Below are 17,843 nucleotides of genomic sequence, written 5' to 3'. Positions count from 1 at the left end.
AAAATAGACAGTTCATCAGGATGATGAGTTTCTCATTTAGATAAGAGCCATCTATCTTGTCTTCTCTTCTGACTACAATTTTTTTAATTTATAGTAGGTCAATTATCATATTTTATAGGGCATAACAAATATGTTTGTGCTTAATGATATTAAGAGAGTGCATCTCCATAATTAACAGAGTGCATTTCCATAATGATGAAATAAACCATATTCCAAATATGGAGTCTCAAAATGCTTTATGTCAGTGAAAAAGAAAAAAAAGAATGTAATCTCATTCTCTGTGAAAATATTGATCAGTGAGAAAAAATCTTATATATTGCACTGCTGACAAGTTTATGACCCCTCTGCACTGCTGAAACATCCTTAAAGGTCTCATTAAATTTCACATTTAATAAAACTTTCACCTTTTTCTTTTTCTTTTTCTTTTTCTTTTTCTTTTTCTTTTTCTTTTTTTCTTTTTTTTTCTTTCTTTTTCTTTTTCTTTTTCTTTTTCTTTTTCTTTTTCTTTTTCTTTTTCTTTTTCTTTTTCTTTTTCTTTTTCTTTTTCTTTTTCTTTTTCTTTTTCTTTTTCTTTTTCTTTTTCTTTTTCTTTTTCTTTTTCTTTTTCTTTTTCTTTTTCTTTTTCTTTTTCTTTTTCTTTTTTTTTGAAATTTGGAGATGAGATTTGAATTGGATAATTTGTTACAGAGATACAAAAAGTGAAAGACAGTTAAATAATAAAAAAAATGAGGTTTTCATGTACAATCTTTTGCTGATAATATGATGAAATTATTCCTTTTTATGCTGGAAAACATCTGAGAAACAGTGTTGGTCTCTATCACTGCAGAAGCAGAGAATAAATCTGAGAAATGCTTCTTTCATAGAAGAGATAGTGTAACATATTCAAATAAAGGAGGTTTCAACTGTCCCTGATGGTAAGTTTAATTTTCCCAGATTTACATCTTTGACTAGACTTGGGAGTTCATAGGATAGAAGATCTTACGTCCAAAAAACTTTAAACCTCTCACAATTCACAAGGGTAGATACATGAATTGTGTAACACAGGATGCTGGGGAATTTAACATGACTAATTTGATTTCTATTTGCCTTAAAAAAATAAATACATATATGTATATGTATATATATATGTATATATATATATATATATAGTTTAATCATTTTCTATAGGTTTAGAATCAATCTCATTATTTCTCACTTTTCATACTCTTTCATCACTGCCTCTGTTTAATTTTGCCATATTTGCCCATCTGTTGTTGAAGATAACAGCTCAAAAAAATAAAAGTCAATCTCTTTAGATAACATTGTGACAAATGAAAGAAACTGTTTCCTGGGCTTTCAGCCACAAGGACAGTTAAATGGCAATTGCAATAAACATAATCAACTATTGGTTACTTTAAATTTTCATACTCTGATGTTTGCATTGAAACAAATTAGAGCTTATTCAAAGTATACAGTTGTTCATATAAAGGATATGGAGGACAACTTTCATCACAAAATTAAAGTACACATGTCAAATTTTACTCCAAATGTCAAAAAATCTGCTTCTGTCTGCTTGTGATTAAATTTGTTGTAAGGCAGAAAGAAAAACTAGTGCCTAAGTTTCATTCTGAGCACAGATGTCGCTTTTGACATTTTGGACAGAAGAAAGAAGGGGAAAGAATTTTAAGCAATTTCTTACAGCTCTACAGGGGAGAGAAATTTAGTGTCTACTGTACGTATCACCATTGCTTATATGAAAGGTACAGAGCTGCTTAAAATTCTGTCTAAATGTGGAACTTTCTGAAATTGAAGATATATTCAGCTTTTTAAATTGCTTATTTCACTTTATCTGATTGCTTTATAATACCAGGAAAAGGCTGAAGGACTCTGATCAAAATCTAAGCACATGTGAATCTAATCTATTCAGCTTTCCAAAGCGGAAAGGAGATTTACTATTTAAATTTTTAGATTAGCTCTGAATGTACAATCTATTTCTATTTGTCATCAGAAAGTATTACTACTATTCAGTGTAATGGAGAAAACTCATTGTCTAAATCTTCAAACAATACAGGAAAAGTAAATCAACTTCAAGGGTACATGACCTAGAATTCGGTCTCGACTTTTAAATTCTCAAATTGAGCAAATACGAGAGAACAACACTGAAAAGAAAAAGAAACAAACGGTGATGTTCTTTTGGAAACTTTTCACCCACATGCTTATTCTATTTAGTGGACAAAGAAGATAATGTGATGTAAAGTTATGTTGTAAAGCCTGTATGCATAGGTCTGTATGCATAGAGTTATTTATGATGCAGGAAACATACAGTCAGTTGCACAACAGTAGAATATAATTAGACTAAACAATAACAGCAATTATTGTAAATGAAAACAGTTTTTGAATGATGTAAACTTTGCAGGTGCTTGGTGCGCAGAAGATGAGGTAGTAAGTTTTAGCATGTATGTTGAACTTGTAGTTCTACTCTAGAAGAAAATGATCTCTGCTTTAATTCACTTAACACTTGTTAGTTGTTGTGAGTAGTACTATATTATTAGAATGACTATGACTTTTAGCATAGAGTCTATGTACTGTATTGGTATTGGTCAATCACAGAATTATTAGTATATTAAAAGAAATTTAATTCTATACCTGGCTCTAAAACTGCATGCATTCACTATCAGGGAAAAAAAAGATATAAAAGTCTAAGCTAAGCTACACTTATATAAAAATCTTGCAGCACTCGTACAATAAATTCTTGTGAGCTATGTGTGCAAGTATTTTAATGTAAATATACTATCATTTGGGTGCCTGATCTTTACATTTCATTCACATTTTCTTTCCCTTGATGTTTGATTGCACTGTGTTTGTTTTGCACTTAGCTATGTTTTTTAGGACTATTAAATATTTATATTTAAAAAACGTAGGTACATATTTATTTAGGTACATAAATATATCTACATATGCATCACACATTTTTTATCATATATATAGGGTTGTAAAACATTCTGACTACAGTAAGCACGAAGAAAAAAAAGCATACAAACAACATACAACAAAGCAATACAGATTATTTGAGATGAAATCATTTTCTCAACTATCTAAGAACAACAAACTTTCACCAGGAAGATTCATATTAATATTTAGTTCATATTTTGGTTTTACACAATTCACATCTCACAGGCGAGATTAATGACCTGGATCCTTGTCAAGCATGAATCAGTGCAATTCCACTGAAGCTGAAGGGATCCATTTATACCAGTCAAGTATCTGGAATGTAATTTTATTCTTATCTTAAACTAGGAAAAATATAGAGGTAATGGATAATGCAATGCGAGGAGATGTCCTTCTCAGATGCCCTACTCTTATTCACCTTTTTTTTGTGGTGAGGATGGGAGTATGAGAAAAGACAATATTTATTTTTGTAAAAAAGAAAAAAAATGGAGCATAGTCCTCATAATGTGCTTTTGCTATGGAACAGGTTTTCTATGAGGAGTGTATGCTTATTGAAACAAATTACTGCAGAACTAATTATATGTCACTTGGTTTATAATTAGCTACCTATTTATTTAGAAGTTTATTAAAATCAAAAAACAATGCAATTTTTTTCCATAGAGATAATATTTATGGGTCTTATTTATTTGTTTGCCTCATATTATGTTGCCTTAACTTGAATGAGAGATATGAGAATACTGTAGGAGGGACATCCCTTACAACAGCAGTAGGAACATGCTGGAAAGGAAAAGGAACTTTTATGAAAAAGAAGGAAAACTTTATACCTGACGTCAGGTTGTGGTGTTTTGGATCTTCTTTTGTTGGCGGAGCTCCTAAAGAACAAAACATAAATCATGAATTAGCATTCTGTTTCAGGACAAAACATTTAATTGAGTTGCAATAAGAAACATCCTGGTGTTGAAATATGTAGTGGCATGAACCCAACTGTTCTTCAAATATGACTTCTGAAGTTCTATAAGCATAGAAACTATATATTTAGTAAACCCACAGAAGCAGACTGTTTCTAGATGCTAGTATAGTAGACCTGCGCTAGTATAATTAAGCATCTGTTATTCTTTGAGATTCCAAGATTTCAGTGTACAATCCCTATATGCAAGTGACTTATGCAAGTGGCATACACAAGTATTCAACATACATAGCACCTAGTTGTTCTTGAAGACTAACACATGCAGATCTGGCTTAAAATGTTCCCTTTTGTGAAAATCTCATCACCTTTAGCAAATGTAAAAAGCATGTTTGTGTCATAAACCACTAACTTAAAATGTATTAATGTTATATTACTATTGATTATCTTCAGAGGTATAGCACAAATAATTTCTGTTACTATAGAGAAATAATCAGGGCGGTGCTTTATGCAAATGTTAGTCAGAATATAAATGACCATGAAGTATACAACACTCAAAAAAAGTGTGTCCTGTTATCAACATAGTTATTCTACAATATGATGTGAGTGATCTAAAGGATCACATAAGCTATGGAAATGAACAATGCACCACACCAATGGGCATATTTTCAGAATGACTGAGAACATAGACCAGAGAACCCAGCAGATCAGCTAATGATGTATCAGCTTTGGGAGCACAGGCAGGGCACTGCTGCAGCCAGACTGGACATAGAGATGTAATACTTGATGCTGAAAACTAGGGGAGCCATCAGACATTTAGTTACTGGGGCTCTCCAAGTAATTTCATCATTTTGGTGTACTTGTACCCATGCTAACAAAACTCCTCTTTACAATCTCCTGAAAAAAGCTGATGTTTGCAGAGATTTTCATCCCTTTATTACCTTTGTGTTTTTCATCTTTCAGGTGTTTCTTCTCAGTTGCTTTTTCTAGGCAGAAAAAGGAAAGGTAACAGAGTTCAAGGTTGTAATTTAATTTTAATTTTAATTCTTTATAGATTATTACCTAGACTTTTCAAGTACAATTCTTTTAAAATTAATACATATTTTTTTAATTTTTAGGAGGTTTTTAATGTATAAATACATGTAAAATTATGATCTGATGGTATTATACGATCATAGAGTCATAGACAGGCTTGTGTTCGAAGAGGCATCTTTTTAATGGCAGCTAATTCCAAGCCCCCTGCCATGGGTAGGGTTGCAAACCATTAAGTCAAGTGCTGGATCAGGCTGTCCAGCCACATCCAACTTTGTCTTGAACACTTCCAGGTACAGGGTATCCACATCTTTTCTGAGAAACCCATTCCAGTGTGTCACCAGTCTCTAAGTAAAGAATTTCTGCCTAACATCTGAACTATATCTCACTTCTTTTACTTTAAATTAATTCCCCATTGTCCTATCACTACCAGACAATGTAAAGTCTGTCCCTCCCCTGATTATAAGCTCACTTTAAGTATTGGAAGGCTCAAATGAGGTCTCCTCAAAGGCTTCTATTCTCTAGGCTGAACAAGCTCAACTCCTGCCTGTCGTCATAAGAGAGGTGTCCCAGCCCTCTGATCATCCTTGCAATCTTCCATCTACACATATATGCATACACAGAGTAACTTCCTACCTTCTTTTTCCTTAGATGTCTTTCTTCTTTTCGGGGCTAGAAAGAGTTGCAAGGAAAGAACATTAAGTGAAAGCTATCAGAAATATAAAAGAATCATAGAATGGTTTGAGTTGGAGGAGACCTTTAAGATCATCTAGTTCTGGCCTCCATGCTATAAGCAGGGACACCTTCCACTAGACCAGGTTGCTCAAAGTCCCATACAGCCTGGCCTTGAATGCTTCCAGGGAGGGGGCATTCACAAACTTGCTGGGTAATCTGTTCCAGTGTCTCATCGCTCTCATATCAAAATATTTCCTCTTCATATCTAGTCTAAAATATAAGGCTCTCATAGTAAGCACATTGCACACAGCCGACCTCCTTAGTAATTTTCCTGGAATAATAACTGGGCTAAATGTGTCTCATGGCATATATACAATGAATCTAATACTACAATAATGGCTCTTACCCCAGTGGTAGCAGTAGCTCTGGGCTTTCTGAACAGCCTTTGGAAACGTTCTTAATATTGCCTAACTGTTCATTGCCAAAAATGCACCAGGGAAGGATCCCTTTGCCTACTGCTTTTTTCTTACTATCTTTCCCTGAGAACTGTAATTGCCTGAAACAAACATCAGGACTTGGAGCTAGATGTACATTCAGTACTGCCAGGTATGACCATTCAGAAGTCATGAAGAAATAGATTCTTATTTATTTGACTTATTTAATTTTTCTTAAACTGTACATTCACTTAGAAAATGTGTTTTTTCGTTCTGACATCCTTTTCTCTAGTGTCCAAACAAGAGTGGTTGGTCTGTGATTCCATTCAACAAGGCAGACTGACTGAAATTAGGTAAGATGTATTGCTAGAAGGTGCCTGAAACCATTTCATTATTCCTGGTTGACTACAGCAGAAAACTGGCAGGCTGTTTTCAAAGTGTTCATTTTTACTTTATATGGCCCAACTGCTTCTAATAAGAATTTCTTCAATGTCTTCTGGTGCCTGTGTCATCTGATTAATGCTAGCTTGTTCAGTGCTTATCATCTATGTGTATCTTCCCAAAAACATGATACAGAACAATGAAAATAAAATAATCAACTGATAAAAGCATACTGTGATAGAGAACAGTACAGCTGCAGTGCTGTCAGTTTACCAGTGCTGGTTCATATCAGCATTGTTCACTGTTGATGAACATTTTATATTCTTCAAAACTGGTATGTTCATTATTTCTTTCTACAAGACATAGCAGAAAAATGTAACATTGACCTATTATTAGGATTTCACCTGTTGACTATACAGGAAAATAGTCAGAAATGAGCATGAAGAGGGAAGGAAAAGAATATGAGGCTTAATGCCATAGTTTTTTGTTTGTTTTTTTTTTCCTCCAGGAAAGTAACCATTTAAATAGATCTCTTTTATCTGCAACTTTTTAGTGGGATATTAATTTGCAATGAAATATGTCTTAACTGTGAGTATGAACATAGGATTTCACAGTGAAAGCTAAGAGCCCCACTCTTTGAAGTACCATAATCAAGCATGCAATAGTTCCTGCAAATGAAAACACTATACCAATCAAAGCTTTTAGGCAAGTGAATATTGAGAGTTCTTTTTAAACATGCACACAAGGTTATAGCTGCTTATGCTCTTTCCCCAAAATATATTGTGTGCGATCTCTCTTTTCTTATCGTCCACACATTTCAAAAAAGACTGACATTGACCTTGAATAGCTGACATTCACCTGTGTATAACTTTCTCCTGAATCATCATCTTCCTTGCCTTTTACAGTAAAAGCTCTTGAGAGCTGGAGAAATTTTTGATGATGTGTTTGTATAGCGCAAAAACAGCAAATGTTCTTGTGCCATTACTAATGCCCATAAAAGTTAACGACAATTGATCAACACAGCGAGATAAAAATTCCCTAGTGCAAAGATCATTACTCTTTTGTAATCAAAAGAATTTATGATGTAGTGATTTGCAATCCGAGAGATTTTTACCTCTCACTTCTTTGCTAGTCCCTGAATTTATTTTAGAACTTTATTGTAAGGAAGGAAAAAAACCTCATTAGCCAGGCAAAATGTAGGACTGGATAAAAATTGACAAAGTACTTTTGGGGTCCCTTTGAATTATCTTGGTGTTTACTTAATTGTTGAATACTGACTTCAAATGGATGTGAGATTCTACAGCTGATGGAAACCCACACCAAGGCAAAAATCTTTCAGTTGGTTCTTTTACGACAGGAATTCTGAGCAAGTAAGCACAGCTTTCACAAGACACACCCCAGGAAACTTTAAGTCTAGACTTTGGTTCATAAGGAGAGCCATAAATGTCAGTGCTCAAAACAGGAACCTCAGGCACTCAGTAAAGGCCAGTTTTACTGCTATTAAATGCTAACATTCTTAAGTTCTTTAATATTTACAGTTCTGCTTATAATCATCCCCACAGATGCTGAAAACTTGCACATTACAGCATTCTGAGTGGATTAAAACTGCTTCTCATTTTTATTTTATAAAATGTTTTCTCTGAGGCACTAAATCTGTGAAAGTGATTCATGCTCTCACTCCTTTACTAAGGGGTTGCCTAACTGACGGACCTGGACAGGTTCAGTTTTCTCTGCAACTTCTAATGTCTATATTCAGATGATTAATATTTAACTCCTATAGATCGCATATATTCTAATTTGGGATTAGAGATTCTCTTTGACAGTAAGGAACTGGAGGACAGTTGACCCGAAGCATGTATTTTTTTTCTTTATTTTTGTTGTATCCAACATAGAGGACATTTTCTCCTCCCAACACATCACGAAGTTCCCACTTACTCTCAGGTCTTTGGGAAACACTATGCCCCATCACAGGATTCTCATTACAGAACTAAATGGGAAAAAAGTTTGGCCAATGGTGAAATTTTAAAATACAAGCCTACGTGGTCTTCCTGTTTTGTTTTGTTTTTGTTTTGTTTTGCAAAACAGTATACGGTTTGGCACTATTTCTTGCATGAGTATGAAATGCCACCAGCGTTGTCCTCTGTTCAAAGTGATTTCTTACAGTCTGATAATCCTTAATGAATACAATGAGATTATGAGTTTCATTTAAAGTCCAAATCTGATATAGGGTCACTCACTGTCATTGACCTTCATGTAAGATAAAACAGGAACAGTTAAAATAAGAAAATAAGTTTACTAATTGCTTTTATAATAGCATGATAATTAATGAGTTACTATAAAAATACATTCACTGTGCATTTGGGGAATTTTCAAACTCAACTTTGTATTTCTGTTTACTGTTGGTTACTCATGTGATTATACAAACTCTACCAATTCAATCCACATTTAATTCTACAACAAGATTACCTAAGGTATAATGTATGAATAGATTTGGCCCAGGATGAATGTTTGGATTTATTATTCTGTCTTAACTAGACCTAAACTCCAGAGTCAGTGAGCTTTTGTGTCTGTGCCTATACCTCATACTGAATCATGGAATAGCTATCTTCATGTTCCAGCAAGCATACTGTACATCTGGCTGAGAAATGTATGAAAAAAAAGAAATAGAGCTTTAGAAAAAAAAGAAAGCAGGGATTCAACTAAATGTTCCATTTTGAATGAAAAAAATAGTTTTTAAAAAGTAGCTCTTACATTTAAAATTTTGAACTAAATATATCCAAAGATATTTAGTTCAGAATAGGGAGTATAAACAGAATTATTTACTGTATATAATCATAAGTCTGTTTGATATGGCTTTTTTTCTTTTTCGTTTATCTTTTTTTTTTTTTTTAAAGGCACTGTTAACCTTTACAATCATTTGAAGCAGCAGAATATCAGTTCAAGTCTGTGGTACTAAGACTCTGCAAAGGTCAAGGGAAAATATCTTGTCTGTTCATTATATTCCAGATATGTCAGGATAATACAGCTCTTGATATAATAGCAGTATAGACTGGTGATTTTTAGTTAAAAAGATTGTTACTCTGGACAGCATGAGGAATTAGCCATCTAAATTTCTGATGTTTCTGTAACTGAAGAGGGTACCATCAGTGGATCTCTTGCATAAACTAGCACAGAAGACACCAAATGTCAGTGAACATATCCACTGAACATAAAACTGAACAAATCTGAATAATAGAATTAAAGGAAAGAAAAAAAAGAAAAAAGTCTAAAAAGAAAAACAAAACATAAAAGCAACCAACAAAAGATGATATAAATAACTTCATGGGAAATTATAATTTTTCAGTGATGACTTAAAAGCTTAATATTAGAATTCAGGATTGTAGGACATCCTTCTGCAGAGGCACATTTCAGATGCTTCATGTTCCTCATTTCCTCTTAGAGATGTGATTCAGAACATCACTGTGTCTTTTTACAGTTATATCAAGGCAAGTATTCGTCTTGCCTAACCTACAGCATCTAATGTAGAAGGTTAATTTAGGAAGCTTAATAGAACCAGCTTGCCTTGCCATATTGTCAACTTCTGACATGAAGCAGGAAGAGGTCTGTGCCTCAAGGGGCTTAGCCTTTTGTGTACATTCTATAGATTACTTTACATCAGAATAACATGTAGTTCAGCCTTGCTGTGCCAGGAATAATTCAAGAAAGAAACCAAAAATCCTGTCCTAAGACTTCCACTAATTGAACTGTGAAGGTCCATACTTCAGCACGTTCACAATTCAAAGTGAGAAGTGTAAACACTGCTCTTATGATCGTTGTCTGATCATGAATTGACGCATGTTACATGTAATTACTAGCTACAATAAACATAGTTTACAGCCTTCAGACGTTCAGAAATCTTAATGACCATACAAAGATATTGTCAAATATTTACAGTGGAATTTTTGTTATGCAAAATATTCCCCTTGAATACTTCTTTCTCCACTTTAAGTTTAGTTGGTTTTTGTTTGTTTGTTTTCATTTTTATTGAGGTCAAAAAAGTATTAAAACAAGGCCAATAAAATATGTGTATTACATTCATGAAATGTTATTTCCAAACTGTAAAAAAAAGTTCTGTAAAGATTTTCTAATTCCATTATAATATTTTGTTATTTTTAGAAAAAAATTATATATAAAGTTACATTATGTGCTTACAATCGTCAAGACAATTATGCATCTAGCATAGTTTCTATTAATGTTATAAATATCAAAAATTTCAGAATTTGAGTACTTCAATTTCACAGTATTTTATTGCAAATGTGTTTGGTTTTGATGTATTTGGATGTTATTAAGAAGACTTAAGTACAATGTAAGAGTATATTTAGTATAAGCAAGAAAATACCAATATCTAACATGATAAAATAGCAAAAATGTGACTTGAGATGACATGCATCTGAAAAGCAGGTTTATGTTGCATAGAAAATAAGGCAGGACACGTACTTGCAGTTGTTTTCAGTTTGACTGGAAATTAAAAAGAAGAAAGAGAAATGGTCAGAGCAGTGAGATGAAACATCACATTTCAGTGCAGGAGAGTGGCTTTATTTGTCCATTGTATTTACTGCATATTGAAACATTATAGTTATTGTACTGTAATTAATAGCAAACTAATGATGGACAACAATAGTAGGGATTTTCTTTGCACAGGATAATTGCTATGCTAAATGATGAAAAAAATGAAGAATTTTATTTCTCCAGTTATTTCCTTCCACTGAAAAGAACAGAGAAGACTTGTTAAATTCTTAGTGATTGCTTCACAGCAAATCTGTACTGTGCAGCTTCCTGTAACTGCAGAAATTTTGCTCTATCTTATACAAGAGAGGTTGCAAAAGAATTATGATATGCAGACAGTTATCATGAACCGTGACTATTGATAGGTCATGAGCTGACATGACCTGAATATTTTCCTATGAAGGAAAATTAAATTGCTGATTTTCCTGAGAAATTAATTCATACAGGAAGAATGAAAATTTGAAATAATAAAGATAATAAATGATTAGCAAAATGAAGCCATTTAAAATAAACATCTTAAAATGATGGTTCCAATTTTTCATTGGCAGAGCTTCTTTGATGCCAATGGAATTAAAAAAGCAGAAATTTGACCTTTGAGATATGTATATACATCTTCAGAAAATGACAAAATGCATTGTAAATATGTACCATGCTAGGTTAGCTATGGTATGACATGTAATGGCTGTTTGATGCTGCAAAATAGCTCACAGGACCATGATTTTGTTCATTCAGACATTTGACATATGCAATTGGATTTTTGTATTTGTATAAATAACACTTTCAAAAGTAATGAATGCATAAAATACAGGAGTGCCTACCTGGTTTTGTATGTGGAACATCTTTTTCATGCCTGACTGCTTCACGCTCTAGACAAAAGAAACAGCACAACAAAATAGTAATGTTTCTAAGTTATGTTGTGTACTTTTTGTTTTTTAAACAAAAAAGACGTGGACTTTTCAGGAATAAAAGTTAATTTTCTATTGCTTCATGCAGTTACTTTGGAAAGAAGCCTAAGTACTAGTTGCTAACAGATCTGTTATAAAATTATGAACTTCAGTATTGTTGCACATGGCTTCACATAAATGGCTGTAGTTAATTTTAGTAGGAACTATGCCCACATATTAAGAAAGAGGTCAGTTGAAAGAGATTCCCCTCAGTTTCAAAAGTGTAATTTACATCCATTCTCCATCCTTGTTATGTGGTAGGAGGGTACAAATCAAGCACAACAACCATTTTCTCAACCTTTATGCTGAGTCAGAAATAATACAGCTGAATTCCCAAAGCCTTGAAAACATCCTATTCTGTATGAATAAACTGTATCTCACTGTGGAAAATCAGAGAACTAGCAGTGCTTTGCAGGCCATGCACTTTTTCCCTCCTTTTTAAATAACAGAAATTAATAGAAAATAATGAGATTAAATGTTACATTGCTGGAAATAGAAAGGATGGAAAAAGGGTCTAGCACTACATAATTTGTGTCACAGTCATGTCTGAATAAAGGAATTTTAAAAAAAAAGAAATAACTCCAGCAAACCAGATTTTGTAGCATAGAAGCAGAATGTTTAAAATGTGAGTAGCCCCTGAAAAAAGGGCAATGTTCTTCAGCCCTTCTGCCATTTGATGAAAAATTGAACACCTAGCAGCTATGATTTCAGGTGAAGATATATTCCAGGAATTGCTGAGATAAAGACAAGGTAGGGAATTTCAAGTTTTATGAGGTCTGAATTAAAAATTATGTCTACAGAAAGTGTATGTTTAGCCTTTTCTTGGGGGTGGAAGTATATGGTGACAGAACTGTTCCTTTTTTTTTTTAAATTTTGCAGTTTATATTTGCATGCTGAAGGTATGATATATACAGATATTTAACATGCAGGCTGCATACTAAGTTAGTCAAGAACTGAAAAGCCCATGAACTAAGAAAAATGCTAGATTTAGTTACATTAGAAATACTGTATTCATATGAGTAGGAAAACAATGCAGTGTATTTTTCTTAATTAGTAATATTAATTCAACACCTTTAATTCTTAACAACAAAAATAATAAAACCCTTATCACTCCTATATTAACACTTGTATTATTGTACAATGAAATAGCAATAACAAGGCAATATGTTAAAAATAAATATAAATATGTTATAGTTGAAGACATGGGGATAAAGACACTAATTTAAAGCAAAACAAGAAAATACTAAGGGCGAGTTTCCATGTGTTTTGTTCAAGCCACACATATCTAGCTATATTACAGGAATTTTTCTGATCAAGGTAGGTACCACGTACTTGCTGGCTTTGCCTGGACTACAGAAGACAAAAGAAGGTGAATTATAACATTTAGATATGATAATATTTTTATTTTAATATTCAAATATTCTTATCATAGTTTGGTTCTTATTTCTTTTTAGCTTTCCCCACTCATGAAAACAAACAGCACTCAAGCTGCTAAAATACAGATAGTCTTTAACCTATGTAGACCTTTGCAGGTCACTCTAACAGCTACTGCTGAAATAATGCCACAACCTGTCATTTAGCACACTTATAACTTTGTGTGTTCCAGAACCCTTTCTCTCTATGTAGCAAGGAATAGCAGATGTAATTCCAGGTCAGTTGAGACCTGACTGGAAATTTTGGATGCAATTCAACTGAATTGCAACACTGAGAATACATTGGCCTGCATTTATTATATATCACTCCTTTTAGTCAAGGAGAGCAGTAGACATATTCAGAGGACAACTAATGTTATTATAATATGCTTGTTAAAGAAAGCTGGCTGACTTACCTGATTTCAGCTCAACAGAGATTGATCTGAAACCTTACAAGTTATTTCTTTAGTTGCATACTGTTGGCATAAGTGAAATGCTGGATTTTCAGTTTGGTTCCAACCAAATAGGTAAAAGATGTGGCAAGTCTCTGACAAATCTTACAAAACATAGCCATGTCATAAAATTTTAGGCAGTTTTGTGTCCAGTTACTGCTAAAGTGCAGTTTGAATTTACTGATTTTTCTAAAAAACTGAAAGTGAAAATTACTGACCCTAAAACAATTGTGAATTTAAGTGTGAAAATCCTGTGGAATCATATATGTCATTTTGTTCTTCTCCAGACTTGTTTGCCTATTGCCAATCTGATAAACATTCATGTTAGAAATATACTGAGGCCATTTCTCCAAGTCTATTAACAGAAACAATGATTTTGAACAAGCTTCAGCAGTTTATGGTTAGACAAAAACTATTAAAGCTTTCCTGGTTAAACAGTGCTACAAAGCATCACTTCATAGAAAAATGATAGATTATCATATGAGTTCCTATAGAAAGCAATATAACCAACAAATTATATGAGTGTTCACAAGTAGAGACAGAATGATACTATTCTGTATGGAATTTATTCTGCTACTGAAGTGAAGGAAAGCCATATACCAAATGAGAATGTTAATGAGGTAGCAAATTGCACAATTCAGCTTAAAGTACATTGGCATTTTGTTTTACTGAGAAAATTCATCATCACTACAACCATCATCACCATCATACCAAATTAAAATCTGTTGATTTTCATAGTTGTCTGAGATTCAGCAACTTTTCATTGATTTTTGGGTAAAGACTACTCCTAGTAGAAATCTAAATTTTGACATCTAGTTAAAGTCTTCAAAAAATTTTGTGCAATCTGTCAGAAATTACAAGAATTATCTAATTCCTTGAGAGACACTCCAGGGCTTATATGTAAGTAAACATTACTGTAAAGTATGTAAAAATTTCCAAAATCAGTTTTCCCATGGGAAAGCCAGATTGAGACACATCCAAGTGCCTAAATCACCCAGTGTTTCATCCTCATCCATCATTCCCTACACGTGCAGTTCTGTGTGCTGTAAAGTCTGTCACAGGAAGGTTCTGAGCTTTAAAAAAACAAACAAACAACAAAAAAAAAAAACAGTGACTTGTACTGGGGATAAACTTGGGATCACTTCAGTGGTCTTATTTACAGGTTTACCCCATTCTATTAGCCCATCTCTGGCACAGGAGGAAAACCTAGCACAGAGCTGAAACAAGTCAACCTGTCATTGTCATTGGAAAGTATACTAAGAAAGTATTTTCAGCCACATATTTCAAAATATCATAAAAACCAATTGTAATGTAAATGTACATTGGAAGAGTTATGAATAGTATTTAACACTCACCACACCCCCAGCTCCCCTAAATCAGGAAATAGTGACTTGTTCCTACCTGACTTCTCAGTAGGAGCTGTCTTTTGTTGTTTAATTTTCTCCTCTGTATTGTGAAAACGGTATGAAGGTTAGAAATTCCTACTGTGTTAGCATAGGTATATATAACTGGAAAAACATTTCTAAACATGATATTATACTTACGTTTCACAGTGACAAAATAAATGCGTGTTTTTTGCCTCACTATCCCATTGTAGTACTGTAAGAGCATGCATGTATTATGAGTTCTGGCTATGTGGTTACACAATGGAAAATCAAATTACTGGGTCTAATGCCTGTCACCAGAAAACAGCCACATACCTGTTAGAGTCTTTCAGGCAGGCACTCAGGTGGAAACTGTATTTCTATTAATACAATTACTATGACTTTGTGGACCTCACCTTGCTAAGTTCAACAGTTATTATATGACCCTGAAAACTCAGATGTTGCCCAGGCACAAATATTGACCTATACATCTACAGTTGGAACATGGGAAATATTTGGAGACTCAAGAACATGTTAACCCACATAGACACATCCATCCAGGGCAGCGTCAATCTGATTGACAGTTCACATAATACTGGCACAGTTTACCTAAACTGAGTAGGATATTTGTCACAAAATCTTATAGTAGCCCTGAGTTTCTGCTAGGCCCATGAGAAAAGCTGCCCAGCCCCACAAAATTGTGAACTACCTGTGGCCTCACTCAGAGCAGCTCACAGGTGACAGAGGCATATGTCAATATCAGCCATCAGACCTGAGTGAAACTTCAGGCATAAGCCAAGTTGGTTGATGATTGTAACATTTGTTTTCAGATTTCTACTCTACCAGTTAACTTGAAATTTCCTCTTCCCAATCTTTTAGTAGCTCTGCTCCCACTTTTTCATTTTACCCATATTTGAATTCAAAATCCTTTCCTAACCTGTGTCTTTCCACACTCACACAGAACACTATTTTTCTTCTAACATACATTTAAGGCGTATTCAGAATGTATTTCCTCTTCCTCTCACTGATGGAGGCATTTACAGCCGCAAGCTTCTGGCCCTTCTCTTTCACTCAAGACCCCTGCTAGGTATCAGATTCAAGCTGACATAGGTCAGTTTGGGCAGAGCTATCTTGTCCCCTAAATACATTCAACTAATCTGAGTAAACTAATCTGAGTACTTGCTGACTAAAAATAGTGCTGAGTAGCCTGTACATGCCCAAAACTTGGCTCCCACCAGGAGCACTGTTTCCATGCTGGCAGACAAACATTCTTAAATATGGGAGGAAACACTCAGCACCAGGAGACAGGTGGCGGGAACCACCTGTGAATCATCACGTTACCTCTCAGTGTGCCTGTGCACCCTTAAATGGACAATGTCAAGAACTTGTTTTGTGGGAGTAGTGTCTGTAGACCCCAAATGTCTAAGTTGGATGTTTGACCCTAATCTGACTAGAGTATAACTCTAGATAACTACTTTTTTTTTTTTTTTTTCCTGAGGGTAGAGTGAAGGTTCATCTACTTTTCTGTGCCCATTTCTTTTCAGCTTAGCTCTCTGAGATTCTCAGAAGAATACACATGCCAAACAGAACAAACAGGAGTATTGCCACTTTATCATGTGGCAACAGAGAAGTAGTCTTATTGCTGCAGTCTGTGCTTTTCTGTAGGGAACTAAGTACTGAGAGGAGAAAACACAGGGAAAAATAAAGCTCAGTTTCTGTTAATCTTTTCTATTCTTTGGAAATAAAGAAAAGCTTTGCACTGCTGTGCTTTACAGTTGTCATCTGGTGGGTGGTGATTTAATTTCTTTTCACCCATATTACGTTTAGGGCTTTTTTTTCCTCTTACTCAGCTATTGTTATGAATGCAGTGAACTGAAAATCTAATCTGCTTTTCATGGATGCCTGTGAAAGTAGAAATGTTTTTATAGCACAAGCAGCAACTTGCTGAGATCAAGTATCCTATTTCTGCTCTTTGAAGATCTTTAACATATTAACATTGCATTTCGCTAATAGACATTAGGATATTAAAATTTCTATACATTAATAAACAAACAAAAAAATAAAGCAATTGAAGATTGATGACTTTATACACAGACTCTGTATTCATCACTGGATTAATGACAAGGAAAACTCAGAAAGTTTGTAGCTTCTTTGTAGCTTCTTTTATAGAAAAAGACATTATCCTTGCTCTTTTAAACACCAGACAGGATATTCTTGCTTTTTCTAATTCTGGTGAGAATTTACACCAATGCTTGCCCTATAACTCCGTGAGTCAACAAAATCAGTCTGTGAGTGGATGGCGTGTCTGATACATTTAAAAGTCTGAGTAGGATTTTCCTTTCAAAACAAATTCATTTCTGAAGAACTGTGTCTTGAACAGGCCTAATGATGTGCATTCATACATCCATCTGGAGATAAATCCAGTAATTCTTTGGTATTCATTCACCTGTCTACTCTGCAACTTAACTGTACAGCAACTACTGATCTGCTGATTCCTCCGGAGAACATCCTGAAGGCTACAACTCCTCTTTTCCTACCAGATCTCCAGCTGGTAACTGGAGAGATTTTTATCTGAGTGTCCAGCAATTGCTTATAAGTAGAAGGAAATTAAACGAGCAAATTAGCAAAACTTAAGAATGAACAGTCTATACAACGTGACACACTTCAGGATATCAGGAATCTTCATGAAACCATATTAGTTGACTGAGCTTTCCATGTGGAGAAAAGCAGTGAGAAGAACTACATTTGACCAAAATAGAAGAAATGCTTGAA

The 17,843-nt window shown here is 34.1% G+C and overlaps 1 protein-coding gene across 3 annotated transcripts in view; it reads right to left on the bottom strand.

The window, feature by feature from the left end:
• The window catches only part of TRDN (triadin), a 209,831-nt gene that overhangs the window by 11,450 nt on the left and 180,538 nt on the right, over positions 1-17,843 (bottom strand). For all 3 annotated transcript variants that reach the window (XM_065734365.1, XM_065734358.1, XM_065734367.1), the window contains exons 31-37: positions 15,109-15,153; positions 13,176-13,193; positions 11,718-11,765; positions 10,831-10,851; positions 5,501-5,536; positions 4,774-4,818; positions 3,753-3,800 (exon numbers count right to left, since the gene is read on the bottom strand). In XM_065734365.1, the coding sequence (XP_065590437.1) occupies positions 3,753-3,800; positions 4,774-4,818; positions 5,501-5,536; positions 10,831-10,851; positions 11,718-11,765; positions 13,176-13,193; positions 15,109-15,153 (261 nt within the window). The remainder of the gene's footprint in view (positions 1-3,752; positions 3,801-4,773; positions 4,819-5,500; positions 5,537-10,830; positions 10,852-11,717; positions 11,766-13,175; positions 13,194-15,108; positions 15,154-17,843) is intronic.

Source organism: Cyrtonyx montezumae, unplaced genomic scaffold (genome assembly GCF_038088225.1).
Source record: "Cyrtonyx montezumae isolate F1298 unplaced genomic scaffold, pur_monq_1.0 scaffold_0, whole genome shotgun sequence".
Taxonomy (NCBI): Eukaryota; Metazoa; Chordata; class Aves; order Galliformes; family Odontophoridae; genus Cyrtonyx; species Cyrtonyx montezumae.
Note: the sequence above shows the minus strand (reverse complement) of the source record. Positions and strands in the feature narration are given on the sequence as shown.